The sequence below is a fragment of the Podarcis filfolensis genome (assembly GCF_964270895.1).
Source record: "Podarcis filfolensis genome assembly, chromosome: 10".
NCBI lineage: Eukaryota > Metazoa > Chordata > Lepidosauria > Squamata > Lacertidae > Podarcis > Podarcis filfolensis.
The window spans coordinates 46,732,183-46,747,053 of NC_139612.1; the positions used below are offsets into that span (position 1 = coordinate 46,732,183).

The window sequence follows — 14,871 nt, forward strand, 5'->3', positions numbered from 1 at the left end:
AAGTAAATGCTTCCGTTTTCGAACATTTTTCAGAACCCGAATGTGCGAGGCAGTTTCCGCTGAGTGCAAGAAGCTCTTGCAACCAATGGGAAGCCGTGCCTCGGTTTTTGAATGTTTTGGAAGCTGAACGGGCTTCGGGAATGGAATTCCATTTGAGAACCGAGGTATATGGAGAAGTGCAACTGCACTGGTCTCCGTGCCATACTTTCCGACTGCAAAATTGATCAATAGTGCCTGCCCTTCATGTCTCTTCCTGTGACCAGGAACAAAAGGATCAAGGAGGGACAAGCCAGGAGGAAAAAGGTAAGACAACAAAGTTCACATTTTTCTTTATTGGTCACACAGTTCAACACATAAAAGCGCTCTGAAGAATACGTTGGACCCACATGGTCTTTTCTTGGCCAGTCATAGAGAAAGACACAACAGAAATAAAAAACCAAGGGGAAAGCATATATGTCATAAATTTCAAGCTCTTCTGTAGCTTTTCTCCTTGCCAATTGGCACAATCTATGTAAGAGTTAAACTGAAACCAACACCCCTTTATTACCAAAAGATCACTCTTGCTAATCAGGACAAAATGCCATTCCATTGCATGAAAAAATATCAGATACAGGATTGGAATAATTCCTCAGAAAACAAACAAGCCTTCTCTCCCCGCCCCTCTTGCTTTGGTGTCGGGAGATTCATGTGGGCGAGTGAGGGGGGTGCGGACACTGGTCAAGGCGCATAATAGGCTCTCTGTCCTCAGAAGCAGCATTTCAAAAGGAATAAAAGTAAATGTGTAGGTGTTATGAAAGTGCAGTGTAGGAATTGAGAGCTTTGATGCTTAAACTGGCTGTTTGATCTTTAACCTCAGCAGATCTATGGGCTCATTCCACGGATAATCATCCCCCCACCCCAATATATGTTTGCTTTTTTCCAAATCTAACACCTTCTTAAATACTATATAAGGCTTAAGTTTTAGAAAACTTCATGCAGCAAAGCACCTATGCAAGATAAAGGCAGGCTGTGAGATCCTTAAAACCAGAGGGGATTGGGAATGTAAACCTGGGTAATCTCTCCCCAGTGTCAAGTCCCATATTGCTGGTCCATACTGACTTGATACTGATGAGAAGAATGACAGAGACAAAAACTGATTCTCCTGGATGTCCTTCCGAAGCCCTTTATTGATTAGTCTCTCAGAGGCTGATCGTTCTGGCTTCACCCAGCTTCCATTCACCCTGATTCCTTTCTTGTCTAATAAGAGCCATGCCTAGTAGTAGGGAAGGGGTATGTTGTAAGACCCGCCTACTAACAGCAAGGTAAGTTAAGAGAAAGAAGGAAGGAGACCAAACTTATCCACTTCCATTCTTCTCACACACTGGAAAGTAGGAATGGGGACAAGTTTTTGGACTTAGCTGATGCACAAGGAGGTCAGGCTGACTGCAAGAATCATTTCTGACATTTTAGTTAATGAAAGGATATGTTTGTGTGTGTCCTGCACATTCAGTCACAATCCCTCTGCACAGAGAGCCACCATGGGATGAGGTTCAAGGGTGTTCTCCCAGGTAGTTGTCTCTTTCCTGCCACTTCCAGGGATGGGAAGTAAGATTTGGGGAAAGAGAGACAAGGAAGGAGGAAAGGGTTTTATGAAAGAGGGATTGTGCAAAAGCACTTTCGGCACAAGCCCCATTCCCCTGCCCACATCCAGAACAGAATCTTGATTCCCCAACTGGGCTTATACAGACAAAAAAAGTCAATGTGGACAAGTTGCCTAGAGAAATAGAATTTATCAGTCTCTGAAGGGATTTCCCACTCCATCAAGTCCATGAGCTCAGGCATCATCAATGAGCTTCTCGCCATTCTCTTCCTCCTTCCTGTTGCACTCGCGGCTTCCGCAACCTTCCTCTTCATCCTCATCCTCTGCACCGTCTGTGAAGACGTCCTTCTGGCCATAGCTCAGCGTGGTACGTGCCAGGTCCACTTCGATGGGGAAGACGTCGGCATCCCGCAGCACCGCGTAGCAGTCGTCATAGTACTTGGAAAGGGTTGAGACAAAGCGCTGGAGCTGGAACACAATGTCTTGCACTGCAAGAGAGGACAGACAGCGGTTAAGGGGTGGTGCAGCATTTGTGTAGGAAGCAGGCACCCAACTTACAGAATCCTCACAGTTACTGCAACCCTTGTTTTTGGCAGCCTGGCTTATGAGTTCAAATGCTACTTACTGTTTAAAGCAAAATGCCTAAATGCCAAAGATTGTGGAACCAAGAGCAAGCCCTTGGAAACAGGCTTTTTGGAACTCAGTGGATATGACTTCCTGGTCTAATATATGCAGCACTGCAAAGTGAAGGATCCAGAATGGATCAATTCAACCAAGCAGAGTCAGCAATTGTTTATAGACAAAAGGAAGGTAAGCTGACATACATGGGAGAGATCTCAAGGTGCAGGGGTCTCAAAAGGAAGCAGCTCCACAACCGAGCTATTTATTATTATACCTGACCCTATTGTGTTGTTATGGGATACAACCAGGGCTTTTTTTTCCAGCTGGAACTAGGTTCTGGCACCTCTCAGGGGGCCACCATTGGCAATCTAAGAGAACAAGGGAGGCGTTCTGCCACCTCTTTTTCTAGAAAAATAAGCACTGGATACAACATTTTGAAAAGGTGCTCCTGTGTGTATCTCCACCCACTCTTCCTCCTAAACAAGGACACAGTTGTTCATGCTGCTCAACACTCCTTAAGCTCTAAGGTCACTTTTTCAAAAAAAGAAAAGTTTGGTTTTTTAAAAATCACACATCACAGTGTTCTATCCTTGATCTTTCAGCTTCACCTCAGAGAGCTCCCCCAGCACAAAGACACCTCTCCAATTCAATCTCCCTCCACACTGTATGTCTGATGTCCTAAAGTCACTCTGAAATATCCCTCTGCTTTTCTAGTTCCAGCGACATTAACGTTCTTATCCCACTACAGCAAAGGCAGGCAAATAAGTTTCTATCTGTCACACACAGAGAGATCTGGAAAAGTCACAAGAAGAGTGATAGAAAGGTCCAGAATCTGGGTGTTTTTCCTGTGAAGACCAACACGGTTCTCTACATCTTGGCTCAGCTGCCAGCCTCAGGTAAGAAGCAGTAGCATGCTTGACGGCAGGTGAACATTATTGGCTCCAGGGCAGGGGTGGGGAGCCTGCAGCCCTCCAGACGTTGTTGGAGTCCGTCTCCCATCATCCCCAGCCAGCATGGCTAATGGTCAGGGATGAAGGGAGTTGTAGACATCAGAGTCTCTACAAACTAGTCTTTGGAAAAGGCAACCCCGCTCACCATGTTTCTGGTCTAGCAGCTCCATCTTTTCTAGCACATCCTTCCGCATCTTGGCAAAGCGCGTCCGTGCCTCCTGGCGGCAACGCAGGATTAATCGGTATTCATAATTCCCAGTACTGACTCGGTAGAGAGGCTCCCCCAGCGCCTGCTCAAAATACGACATCAATGTAGCAACCAACCACAAATCGTGCAATGGCTTCATGTATGGCTAAATGCTTCCCTAATGTGCCTGGTCAAACTTAAGCTTCTCACTTGATCATGCTGCAACCCTGGCTGGCCAACAGCCAAACATTAAAAGCTATACATTCTGTTAGCTGCTTGCTTGGCAAGGTACAAATGACCACAGCGCTTGAAGTAAGTTCCAATCTTAGTTCATAAACTGACTTCCCCTGAGCCACAATTTAGAGTTGGGGGGAACTGTCTTAAATAGTCTCAATCTGCACATCAATGGAAGATTCAGAAGAATGCCACTTTGGTGAGCATGAGCATAGTACACTCACCCCTGCATATAAGTCTGTGGAAGCAGGCAAGCAGGCAATAGGAGCGCCTACGAGCAAAGATGGGACTATGATGGGATGTAACCACTGTGCATGCTAGTGCTCAGTACTTACAATGCAGCTGTATTCCTCATCATCCATCTCCTTCACCTTGAGACAGTAAGACTGAAAGAGAATAAGAAATAAGCAATGTTACAAACTCCTACCATCCATACAGACAGATTGGGATGTGCTTTTAAGTGCGGATGGACAGAAATGTCACTTCTAATTTCTCCAATTTCCACATTTCTTCCAATGGTGGCTGTGCACACACCATGCATTGAAAGCACACAACGAATCTTACCCCACACAGAACTACAGTTCCCAGTATCCTTAATGAACTACAGTTCTCAGGACATAGAAAGGGGAAACCGGCACATGCTAGTGTAGGAACTTATTCTAGGGAGACCGCAGTCAATAAACAAAAAGAAAAACAGTGAATGGACGCATGTGTCAAAAAGTAACAGTGTGCTGCTTCCTCAGTGGTCAAGCTTGGCAATGAGGAGATAGCACACACTAAGATCAGAGAGATGTAAACCCTGAAAAAGAAAGGAGGTGGTATTTCACAACATCTCTTCTTCCCCGATTGCCCAAGCCGAGGGAATGAAAAGAAATTAAACAGAAGTAAGATTTGCGCCTGAATGCGAGAAAACATGTCCTATTCAAAGCTAGTTCTTATGTCTCAACATTCATGCTGTGATGGAATTGCTGCCAGGAAGACATACCCACTGCAGCTGTGGAATGGTACGTATTTGTATGGCGCTACTGGTTTGCACTGGGGCCTTGTCCTATCCCCTTGGGTTCTATTCTTGTCCTATCCCCTTCTAGCTCTTGTTTTTCTTTTAAAACAGGAAAATGAGCAGACCTGAAAGAAACAGCACCCTGTCTACCTACCAACAGCATGCTGTGAATGCTACTACAATCCGATCGCACAAGCTGCTCCATTTAGGAACTGTATTCTGGCGCTGCCAGTTTCCCTTGGCTTGATATGTCTGACCTGGGAGTGCAAGGCAAAGCCATCGGTAGGTCCCTTGCATGAAATGTCTACTTGTTCTGAATGTTTCTGTGACTTACCATTTTAGGAAGCCTGAGTGAACAAACAGATCCTTCTGTAATTCCTCCTCCTTGTTCACTACTGGCATAACACCCAGGACCTACTATTGTCAGTATTTCAGGCTACACGGACCACTCTCTTGAGCATTCTTAACAACAACAAAAGAACAGCTTACCAAATACTCAAACTTGACATCCAGATACTTCTTGATAGTTAGCCTTGTGTCAGGAATGGCCTTGTTCAGGTAAGTGTTCAGGTCAGTCAGCATCTGTAAGGAAAGGCTGAACGGTGAAAAATGTAGGACCAAACAGAGCAGAAAAGGTTCTTCTGCATGCAACAAGCCTAGTAATCTCAAGAAGTGGATGTGATCTGTGAACATCAACCCTTCCGTCAGCTCTCAGCATAGTTAAAACACTGGATGCACAATGGAGCCTCCCTCTCACTTAAGAGGACCTGATGCAACATTTGTGGCACATCTGTTAGCCAATCTGAGGGAGGCTATGCTCACCACTCCTGTTATTGGTCCGATCCAAAGCCACGTAAAATTAGCACCCTTCTGCCACTTCCACCTACTCCCCTGTCTTAGTTCAAGGCATTCCAGGTCTATGAGCCCCCCTTCCCCCACCACTACCCCATATCTGGCTTCCTCTGTTTTAATGGACCTTGATGTGTCCCTGCCTAGCTGGAAGAGGTGATGTGGAGAGAGCAGAAAAGCAGAGCTAGATGAAAAGCCCCACATAACGGTGAGTAAAGAGCTGTACTACAACTGGCCTAATGCCACCCTTTGTCATCCAACTCAGTTACCCCTTTTATTGAGCCTTATCTGCCTCACCTCACTTTTGCCCTCCAAAGGAGACTGCAAACCATTTATTCTTATTCTTGTTTTTAATTGAATTTATATACCGCCCTATACCTGGGGGTCTCGGGGTGGTTCGCAGTGTTATCTTAGTCTCTGTAAAATACACCAGACATTCCCTGGAAGGCGATGAACTCCCCTTCATTGGAGGTTTTTAAGCAGAGGTTGGATGGCCATCTGCCACAAATGCTTTAGCTAAGATTCCTGCATTGAAGGGGGCTGGACTGGACGACCCTTGAGGTCCTTCCAACCCTACAAAATTCTACGATTCTATGTTTCTTTACCGGTTTGATAGTTTTTAGAAGGCGGATTCCAAACTTCTCAATGCTGCGATGGGCATCTGCAAATTTCACAAAGGCTTCGCTTGCAGCTGGTTGAGGCTCCCGTACACCAATGACCGAGAAAACATCACCAAATGCTGGGCAAAAACAGCAAAACATGCAAATGGGGACCATAGTCAAAATAACAGGTGCATTTTCAGACTTGTTGTTTATCAATCTGGACTATTTCCTCATTTTAGTTCATGGTCATTACCGTAGTATAAACACCATGCTTTTACTACTTCAAATATCATCACAGCCCTGCCAGCAAGGTCAGAAGACACTGCCCTACCTACCTACCCTTAATGGAGGCCCATACTGCTCTGAGACTAGACTTGGCTGCAACCCAACAGGTATCCTCCAAGCCCACCATTATCAGTCATTTGCTTCCTGGTGTTCCCTGCTCTCCAGAGAAATTGGCAAGGCTTTCCTCCAAGCAGTTTATGAAAATCCCCTGATCTAGTGAGTTGTGGGGGGTAGTCAAGGTCTAGGTGGCGTAGGTTTTGGTGTGGGGTGGGTTTTTTTGCTGGGGGGGGGGGTTATAGACAGGGTGGTGAGCAGCACAAGCCAGGGGTGGAGCCTCTAGTGGAATGCATATGTTCACGGGTGACACAAACAATTCAAATCGGTTGAAATAAGATCCTAAGCCCATCTTTTGGAATAGCACGTCTATTGATTTGAGCACCTGATACAGTTACATTTTAAACTGCTTTTCTGCAGGCCAATAGCAGGAGAGAAGCTCAAAAGGATTTTTTTTACCTGTCAGCACACACACTTGAGAGAAGCAAATCCCAAAACACTTTACAAGCTACTGGCACTAAGACCCGTAGTTCTCATAATTGTCTTGGATGACAATTATAGCATTTTCAAGATCTAAGAGGAGAGATTTCCTGCCCACAGAAGCATGTGCCATGATTTGGTCACAACCTGAAAGTCTTTTGGTCCATGTTTACCTCTGTGAGTTTGAGAAAGTTCAAAGAAAGCTCTGAGGAGACTCTTTGTGTGTTCCGTCATGCCTAGACAAAGTTAGAGAAAAAAACAAAACATTCACTATGGACATGGGGTGGGGTATCATTACTTTTAAATTCAGGACATTAACACCACAGCAGGCATTTGCGAAAATAAAATGAAGACCAAGTGTGGTTGGGGGGGGGGGGGGGAAATCTCCACTGACTTCGCCTTCGTACCATGAGAAAAATGTAGCCTATGCTGGTTCTTGTCAGTGAGACTTCCTGCAGGAAAGACTGTGTGGCAAGAGCAGTACTGACCTGGGTGTCATTAACTGCTCTGCTCCTGGGTTGGTTTCTGTGTCTGCGTGCATGCAGGGACATGCAAGTGATTCTTGGAGGGATTTACTCTCTGCCCTACCAGCAACACCAAGGCAAAAAACTGTGGTAACATAAAGGTTATTGACCATCTTGTATAGGTTAAGGTTGTCTGTTGGTTTGTCCTAGGGTGAAATATTGTTCTAGGGTGAAATATTTACCTGTCCCCATTGAAAAAAACTCTGCAAGCCCTCTTAAAGATTTAAGTGGTGGAAAAACAGGATATAAATCTAATAAAGAAAATAAATATTGTCTCTTATCTACTATGCATATATCAGGGGTAGCCTCCTGGGCTGAAACCTTAAAAGCTTATAGGCCATGAGGGTGAGATATGTTTCTCAAAGCATTCAATCCTTCAATAAATGATCAACATAGACACAAGACACAAACCCCATTTTAAATTTCACAACAAGGAAGGAAAATGTCTATTTACCTTTGTATAGCTCTGCGGTCCTCTCCAGCTCTTCCAGTCTTTTTACTAACCCATCTACCAAAGAGAGAGAGAGAGAGAGAAAGAGAGAGAGACGGGGAAAGGGGTAGGGATCCATTATTACAATGAGAGTTTGATGCCGTAAGAGCTGAAATCCTCTAGTTAGGGTTCCCATTGTCAGAGCTTTCACAAATGCGCATTCGTGATACAGATTTACGAAACAGGCATCAAGTCACATAGAAACAAATGTGGAAGTGCGGGTGTATATGCTGTGCAGAGAAAGGCAACCCTCTTCATGTCACCTAGAAAAGAGAATGAAGAATGACAAAGCAGTGGAGTCCAGAAAGCAAACTACCAAAAGTTTGAGCAGTGGTGAGGCAAGTGAGAAAGAGGAAGAGAAAAGTTGTCAGACAGACTTTAGAGCAGGAAAAGACTGCCTAGAGCTGAAGGAGAGGGTCCAAAATCACACATCTTTTCACAAATTCAGGAGAAAGAATACTGCATTTGGATTCTCCAGTTCATCAAATTTCTGCCAACTTTCACTGTCAGCCTTGTGATAGAGCACAATGAAATGTTCAAGTACTTCACACATATTCTCTCATTAATCCTTACAACAGTTCTGTAGGTAAGGGGAAGTATTATTACTCCTGCACGGCAGATGAGGGGCTAAGGATGAGACAGAGTAGGCTGCCAATGGAGGCGAGATTTGAACCGAGGACTTTCTGGTTCACATCTCATTATTTAGCCCAGCTCTCAATGCCACAAAATTATGAACCAATGCAGAAGGCCACTTTCAGGACAACACACACTTTGTAAGTGTGTGAGAATGTGAACATGGTCCTTGGCATCGCTTGGAACAGTCACAGAGGCCAAGTGTGAATGTCCTCCTTGAATGCTGCTTACCGTTACAGAGGATGGCTCGGCTCAGTCCCAGGGCATCTGCTGTCCCTGAACTCATGTTCTCTACCAGGCGGTGCTTCACTTTCTTCAGCACTATATTCCAGGAAAGAAACACACTCTGTGAGCAGAATCATTTCTCTATGCCGATAGCACAGCAATTATACTACTATATCTAGTCAGAGAGAAGAAGCCCAATGAAGAGGAAATCATAACTGGGCTAATTATAAAAGAAATGTCACAGAAAAGCCAGTCCTGTTTATTACATCAGCATTACGAGGGAGACCGAGAGGTCGGCATGGCATACCAATATCTAATGTCTTTCCCTGCTTCGGATCAGCCTGGAGTTTGTTGTAATGAATCGTCACTTCTCCCTGGAACAGGAAAAGCCAGAGCTATTGTTCTGCAATTGAGAGGAAGGGAGACGACTTCCACTAAAAAGCAGCAATGGACACTTTGCATTCCAGAAACCCCTTCCTACCTCTCACCTTCACCACCTGTATCATTTTGGCCACTTCTACTTTGGTTTTCCCTTTGACTGACTTCCCATTCACACCTGTGATTTCATCACCAGCTGCCAAAGTTCCATCCTGAGCTGCAGGACTGTTATCGAATACCTAAAGAGGAAGAGACAGTGAAGGTGAAAGCAGGAAAAAGGCAAAGACGGGAGTAAGGAGCCAGAATGGCAGCATGTCTGTTTTCATGCCCCTTTGCTCATATTATTTATAAAAAGTCTTTAAACCTCAGAGTTTTCACTCATATCAATTTCATGAATGCTGTTGTTGCACACACTATCATGGTCAAATGGGTCCGCCCCCCCCCCACTTACAGAAACACCATTATTACAGGAGGGATACCTCTGAATCTGCATTTCTCTATGGTGAAAAACTAATATTGGAGACCAATAAAAAACATATTCATGATCCCATCTGCTCACATATTTGTTGGATCATCCAAATTAAACAGCCTAATTTCAAATTAAAAATGGCTGTTCTTCACATTTGTGTAGGTCAAAAATTCAAATTTGTTAGATACTGGGAAAACGTCCTTAGTGTCACTTGTGACACATCCCTTGCAGGTGAAAAATGCTGAATACGTTCACAGCTCTCACTGGACCATGAGATTTCCCCTTAGGATTTCTTTTTAGGTCACACACATGAAATTCAGTAAACTTAATAATATAATTCTTCACAAGTCTATGAAGTATTTTAAAGAGAAAAAGAGCAAATAACAACCGACCAATAGACCAATACAGTTAACTTGCCAAATCTGCCACTCAAGTTGCCCTGTGACAGACAGAAAGGCATTGGGAGACAATGTTCTTGCATTTATGTGTAAGGATGTTGCTGGCAAAAGTCCAATGAAACTGAGAAACACACTACGCTCAAAACTGTGTGGTCCAGTCTCACCCTCAGTGCAATCCTAACTGTCCTTTTCTCTAGGATAAAACACTCCTCTCCTAAAAACACCAACCTGAACTATATAGAGGCAGGGACAGTACTGAGCTCCTCCCCCGATGCTGATACCAATCAGATTTTGAGAGTCCTTTTTCAAGACCACTGTCCCAGGCACAGTGGGAATCCCCCTAGAATAAAACAGAGGTACAGAAGTTTGCATAAAAGTGGGTGCCACCATCAACGTGTCATCTCTGCTTTTGGAATATATTGTAGAATATATTGGGACAGCAACAATCACATAAGAAACATAACACACATGAAACATAGTAATTATATTATCAGAGAAAGGAAAATCGTATTATGTGTTTACATACATAAGAGTAATAACAATACCTTCTCCTTCTAGTACATGTATTCCTTTCCAGATACAAAACCTCATTCCTGTTCTCTCATAAAATTAAAATCATAGTATCCAACCCAAGTAGGAGATATGTCCTTATGAACTGAATTAAGCCCCCAAACCAAGTCATATGCAAATTAGCTCTAAATTCAACCCTCTAAGGATATTCAGAGTTATTTTTTAGGGTGCTCATTCCACTTTTTTCCAACCCAAATTCTGTGGGTGCAGTCCAAAAAGTTGACAGTACTAATGCCTTATCTGAACAGCTCCTTTTTTCCAGAAAAAAAAACATATATACATACAAACCTACTGAGTAAAAAGAAAAGAAAAAAGAAGACACTTACAGCTTGTCCTCTTCAATGTCATAGTCCAAGTCTGCAAACATCGTTCCAAATTATTGAGGGCTTCTTGTGGGAGACTCTGACTGCTCCAAACTACCTGGAAAGGAGAAAAAACACCACCATCACCTAAGAAGTGACTTGCTACCTCTGAAAGCTCTCTGCCTTCAGTTTTAAATTGATTTGCTGCTGCTGTTTTAAAGTGAATTGTGACTTTGTGACGTTATTCTGATTGTATGTTGCTGTTTGTTCATTTTTGTTGGTTTTAATCCCTGTAAACCATCCAGATAACTTTGGCTGTAGGGCAGTATAAAAACGGTATTAAATAAATTAACAAAGTGCTCCAGAGCACCCAAATCTCCCTGCAGGTAAGTACCATGTCAGTGCCTTGGCATAAACTATGCTTCCCCATCCTGGTATTCAAAGCAACATCTAAATCAGCTCTGACTGGTTGGCAGTTCCTCCGAAATGCACAGAATGGATGCCGTACAATAACAGAACAGACCATTTTCTTTGTTTTATCATTTCATGGCTCCCATATTTTTTAATGCATAGAATTCTATATTCATGCACCAGCATGGATACTTTCTGTAGCTCAGGCATGACTGTATTGCTCTACCTTTTGGCCTGGTTCATATACCTCACAGAGAGAGAAGTCTGCTTTCACTAGATAAATTTAGTTTTTACTTATCTAGCATTGCTTGTGTGTGTGTGTGAAAAGCCTAGAAAATGAATTTTATTTAAACATCACATTCTTCCAAACATCACAATACTACCAACAGTGGTTAATAATAACAATAATAATAATAATAACAACAAAAACCACCAGCAGCTACATGATGCCATCCCTAGTTTTTCTTCACAACAGCCCTTACGGGGTAGGCTTGGGGGGAAACTGCGAGGCTCTCCTTCCCACAGGGACCGTCCGAGTTTCCCTTTACAACCCTTAAGAAGGAGCGGGATATTATTATTATTATTATTATTATTATTATTATTATTATTATTATTATCATTATTATTATTATTAATGGGGGGGAGGGGGGTCGCCCTGCCTTTTCCCCTCACCGGAAGCGCCTGCCTGGAGCTCAGCATCCGCATCCACCTGCTGGCTTTCTCCTCGCCTCCTCTACCTGTCAAGCCCCAGAGACTCCCCCTGGATTCTCCACGTCAGTGCCAAACCTCGCCGGAAGCCTCCGCCCACTTCGCTTGCATAGCCACGCCCCTCTCCTCGAGGTCCAAAGGCTGTCGAAGGAGGTTAGGAGGAAAGAAGGAACCCGAGCCCGCTCGTCTCTCGCGATAACAACACTTCGAAGGCCGCGGATTGGCGTCAGAATGGGAGGGGGGGAAGCAGTTGGTTGCCGCGGTAACAGAGGCAGAACGCGTCGACGTCGCAGCGAGAAGGGGATGTGGGCGGGGCCTAGCAGCTTCCCGTGGTAGGTGGGCGGGAACGGTGACGTGTGACGGGTCCGCTGCAAAACCGCAGAATTACGGTCTATTAGGCGATTTAATTCTGAAGCATGCATGAGGATCTGAAATTTTTATAACAGTGTTGCTCTGGAATTTTTATTTCTAATGGACCAGTGCAGCTGCCTACATTTGTTCGCGTGTGCGCGCGCGCAAATAGCCATCAATCGGTCGGTCACAACCTTCCTTGAAACTGCGACATTTATTTTGTGGCGCCTTAAGAAAAAAAAAAGTGGCACGAGGTCCCTCGGATCATAATCAAATGCAAAGAAATGTGAACCTCATTTGGAATGTGGGATTAAAAAAAACAAGACCCAAGTGGTTTACTAGAGTGAGTTGAGGCACAAACAGTTGATTTACTCATGCACTGATATGAAATAGTAAATTCACCCAATTTAACTTCCCTGCTATGTAAGCAAGTAAGTTATATGTAAGTTATGTAAGTTGCCGTATATGGCCTAACACAGTGTTGTCACTTAGCGTTCATCCTCCGTGTACCCAGGCTTTCCTTTAGTCTTTCAATCCAAGTCTTATCCAGAAGTTGGGGGTTACTGGTTTGAGAACATGAGGAGAGTCTGCCTTCTACCCCAGCATCCTGTTCTCCCAGAGTGGCCAGGCCTCCAAGCAGAACCGGAGCACAAGAGCATTAGTCTCCCCTCCTGTTTCCAGCAACTGATATTCAGGAGCACGCCACCTCTGATAGCGGAGGTAGAACATAACCATTGTGGCTAGTAGCCATTGATAGCTGTATCCTCCACGAATTTGTCTAATCCTCTTTTAAAGCTATCCAAGTCGGTGACCATCACTGCCTTCTGTGGGAGTGAGTTCCATAGTTTTAATTTCACTGTCTGAACAAGTACAGTGGTACCCCGGGTTACATACGCTTCAGGTTACATACGCTTCAGGTTACAGACTCCGCTAACCCAGGAATAGTTAAGAACTTTGCTTCAGGATGAGAACAGAAATTGTGCTCCGGTGGCTCGGCGGCAGCAGGAGGCCCCATTAGCTAAAGTGGTGCTTCAGGTTAAGAACAGTTTCAGGTTAAGAACGGACCTCCGGAACGAATTAAGTACTTAACCCGAGGTACCACTGTACTTTCTTTTATCTGTCCTGGGATCTTCCAGCATTCACTTTCATTGGATGGCTACAAGTTCTAGCATTATGCGAGAGAGAAAAACTTATTTCCCTCCATCCACTTTCTCCATGCCATGTATAATTTTATCCACTTTTCCATCATGTCACCTCTTACTCGCCTTTTCTCTAAACCAAAAGCTTGACAGTCAGAATGTTTAATAGTGTTTTTACCTCGGCAGAAGATTCCAAGAACTAAAAGAGGGCTTTGATTTAAAATTAAAAAAAGAAAATCAAGAAGGAAGCCTATTGCTCCATGTGTCATTTTTTTCCAACCACTGTTAAATGTCTGAAGTACCAAGATTCTTCCGACCTGACTTTTGACACAAAGAAGAGAGTCGCTCTTTTATCTGGAAATTTGTCTGTGTGGATCACGGCTTTGTTAACAATTGCTTCTCTTTCCCTCAGTGCATAAAAGTTTTGTGCGTGCAGTTAAGTGACATGAATGAACACGCAGATCAAAGCATCTTGAAGGTGAAACCACCCATGTCGGAGGGACAGTGTGACGTGTGTAGCTAAGAGCTGAAGCTGTGTGTGAGAGAGAGGGAGACAAGTGGTTTATTCTTCCAAGTAAACTGGCCTATGGTGAAGGGTCTGTTACAAGCTCGGTCTGTATGAGGGAAGAACCATAGCTCAGTGGGAGGGCATATGCAGAAGAAACCACATTTAATCCCAGGGATCTCCAGTACTAAAGGAGCAGGTGGTGTGATAGACCTTTGCTCAAGATTCTGGAGAGCTACTCCCAATCACAGGAGGTGGGCAAATAGTTTAACTTGGTGCAAGGCAACTGTCTGTGTTCTTACGTCAGTAGAATGTTATAGAGAAACAATAAACTTTTTTTTTTTTGCTATACACTCAGACTACTAGGAACTGGCAAATCTCTCAGAGTTTCTGTTTCTCTCTGTTTCTCATTTTTCCAACCTTAAAGTTCTTCACACTTTCACATCAGTTTGCATTTTTTAAAAGCTCTTATGAAAAGTCATCAACATTTCAGTGTGAATTTTTCCTAATCTGCACATTTTTTTTGCAAAACAATTCCCCCAGTACAATACACAACAACCTAAGACAAGTCTACATCTAGTCCAGCACCCTGTTTTCACAGTGGCCGAGCAGATGTATTTGGGTGTTTCATTTCCCCAATGCTTTTTTAATGCACACTTTACTTAGTATATGCTTCTTTTTTGCACATCACTTGGCTGGAGAACTGCATGGCAAAATTTGAATAAATATGAATTGTGAAGGATGGTTGCATCACAATTTGCATATTACTTCATAAAGTGTGAATAAAGTTGATTTGCCATCAACAGATCAAATTTCTGCCCCATTCTTAACCCAGACAAGCTTTGAAGGTTCATTCTGACCCTGAGAGAGATGCACATTGCCTTCCGGCACAGGAACAGGGTGTGCAGGTCTCCCATGTTCCCTCTT

General features: G+C 43.8%; 1 protein-coding gene across 3 annotated transcripts; it reads right to left on the reverse strand.

Annotated features, from left to right (window-relative positions):
• Nucleotides 1–317: 317 nt before the first annotated feature.
• On the reverse strand, nucleotides 318–12,164 carry PICK1 (protein interacting with PRKCA 1). 3 transcript variants are annotated; one of them, XM_083575420.1, is made up of 13 exons: nucleotides 11,914–12,164; nucleotides 10,855–10,948; nucleotides 10,187–10,298; nucleotides 9,202–9,330; nucleotides 9,021–9,087; nucleotides 8,720–8,809; nucleotides 7,820–7,873; nucleotides 7,015–7,077; nucleotides 6,026–6,159; nucleotides 5,061–5,153; nucleotides 3,907–3,957; nucleotides 3,296–3,440; nucleotides 318–2,067 (listed from the first exon to the last, which is right to left on the reverse strand). In XM_083575420.1, exons 2-13 carry the CDS (start codon nucleotides 10,893–10,895, stop codon nucleotides 1,814–1,816), a joined length of 1,233 nt encoding a protein of 410 aa, XP_083431546.1. In that variant the 5' UTR covers nucleotides 10,896–10,948; nucleotides 11,914–12,164; the 3' UTR covers nucleotides 318–1,813. The 3 variants fall into 3 exon arrangements, with proteins under 3 accessions (XP_083431546.1, XP_083431548.1, XP_083431547.1); XM_083575422.1 differs by having other exon boundaries at nucleotides 11,979–12,152; XM_083575421.1 differs by having other exon boundaries at nucleotides 10,855–10,944; nucleotides 11,914–12,049.
• Between the last annotated feature and the right edge of the window lie 2,707 nt (nucleotides 12,165–14,871).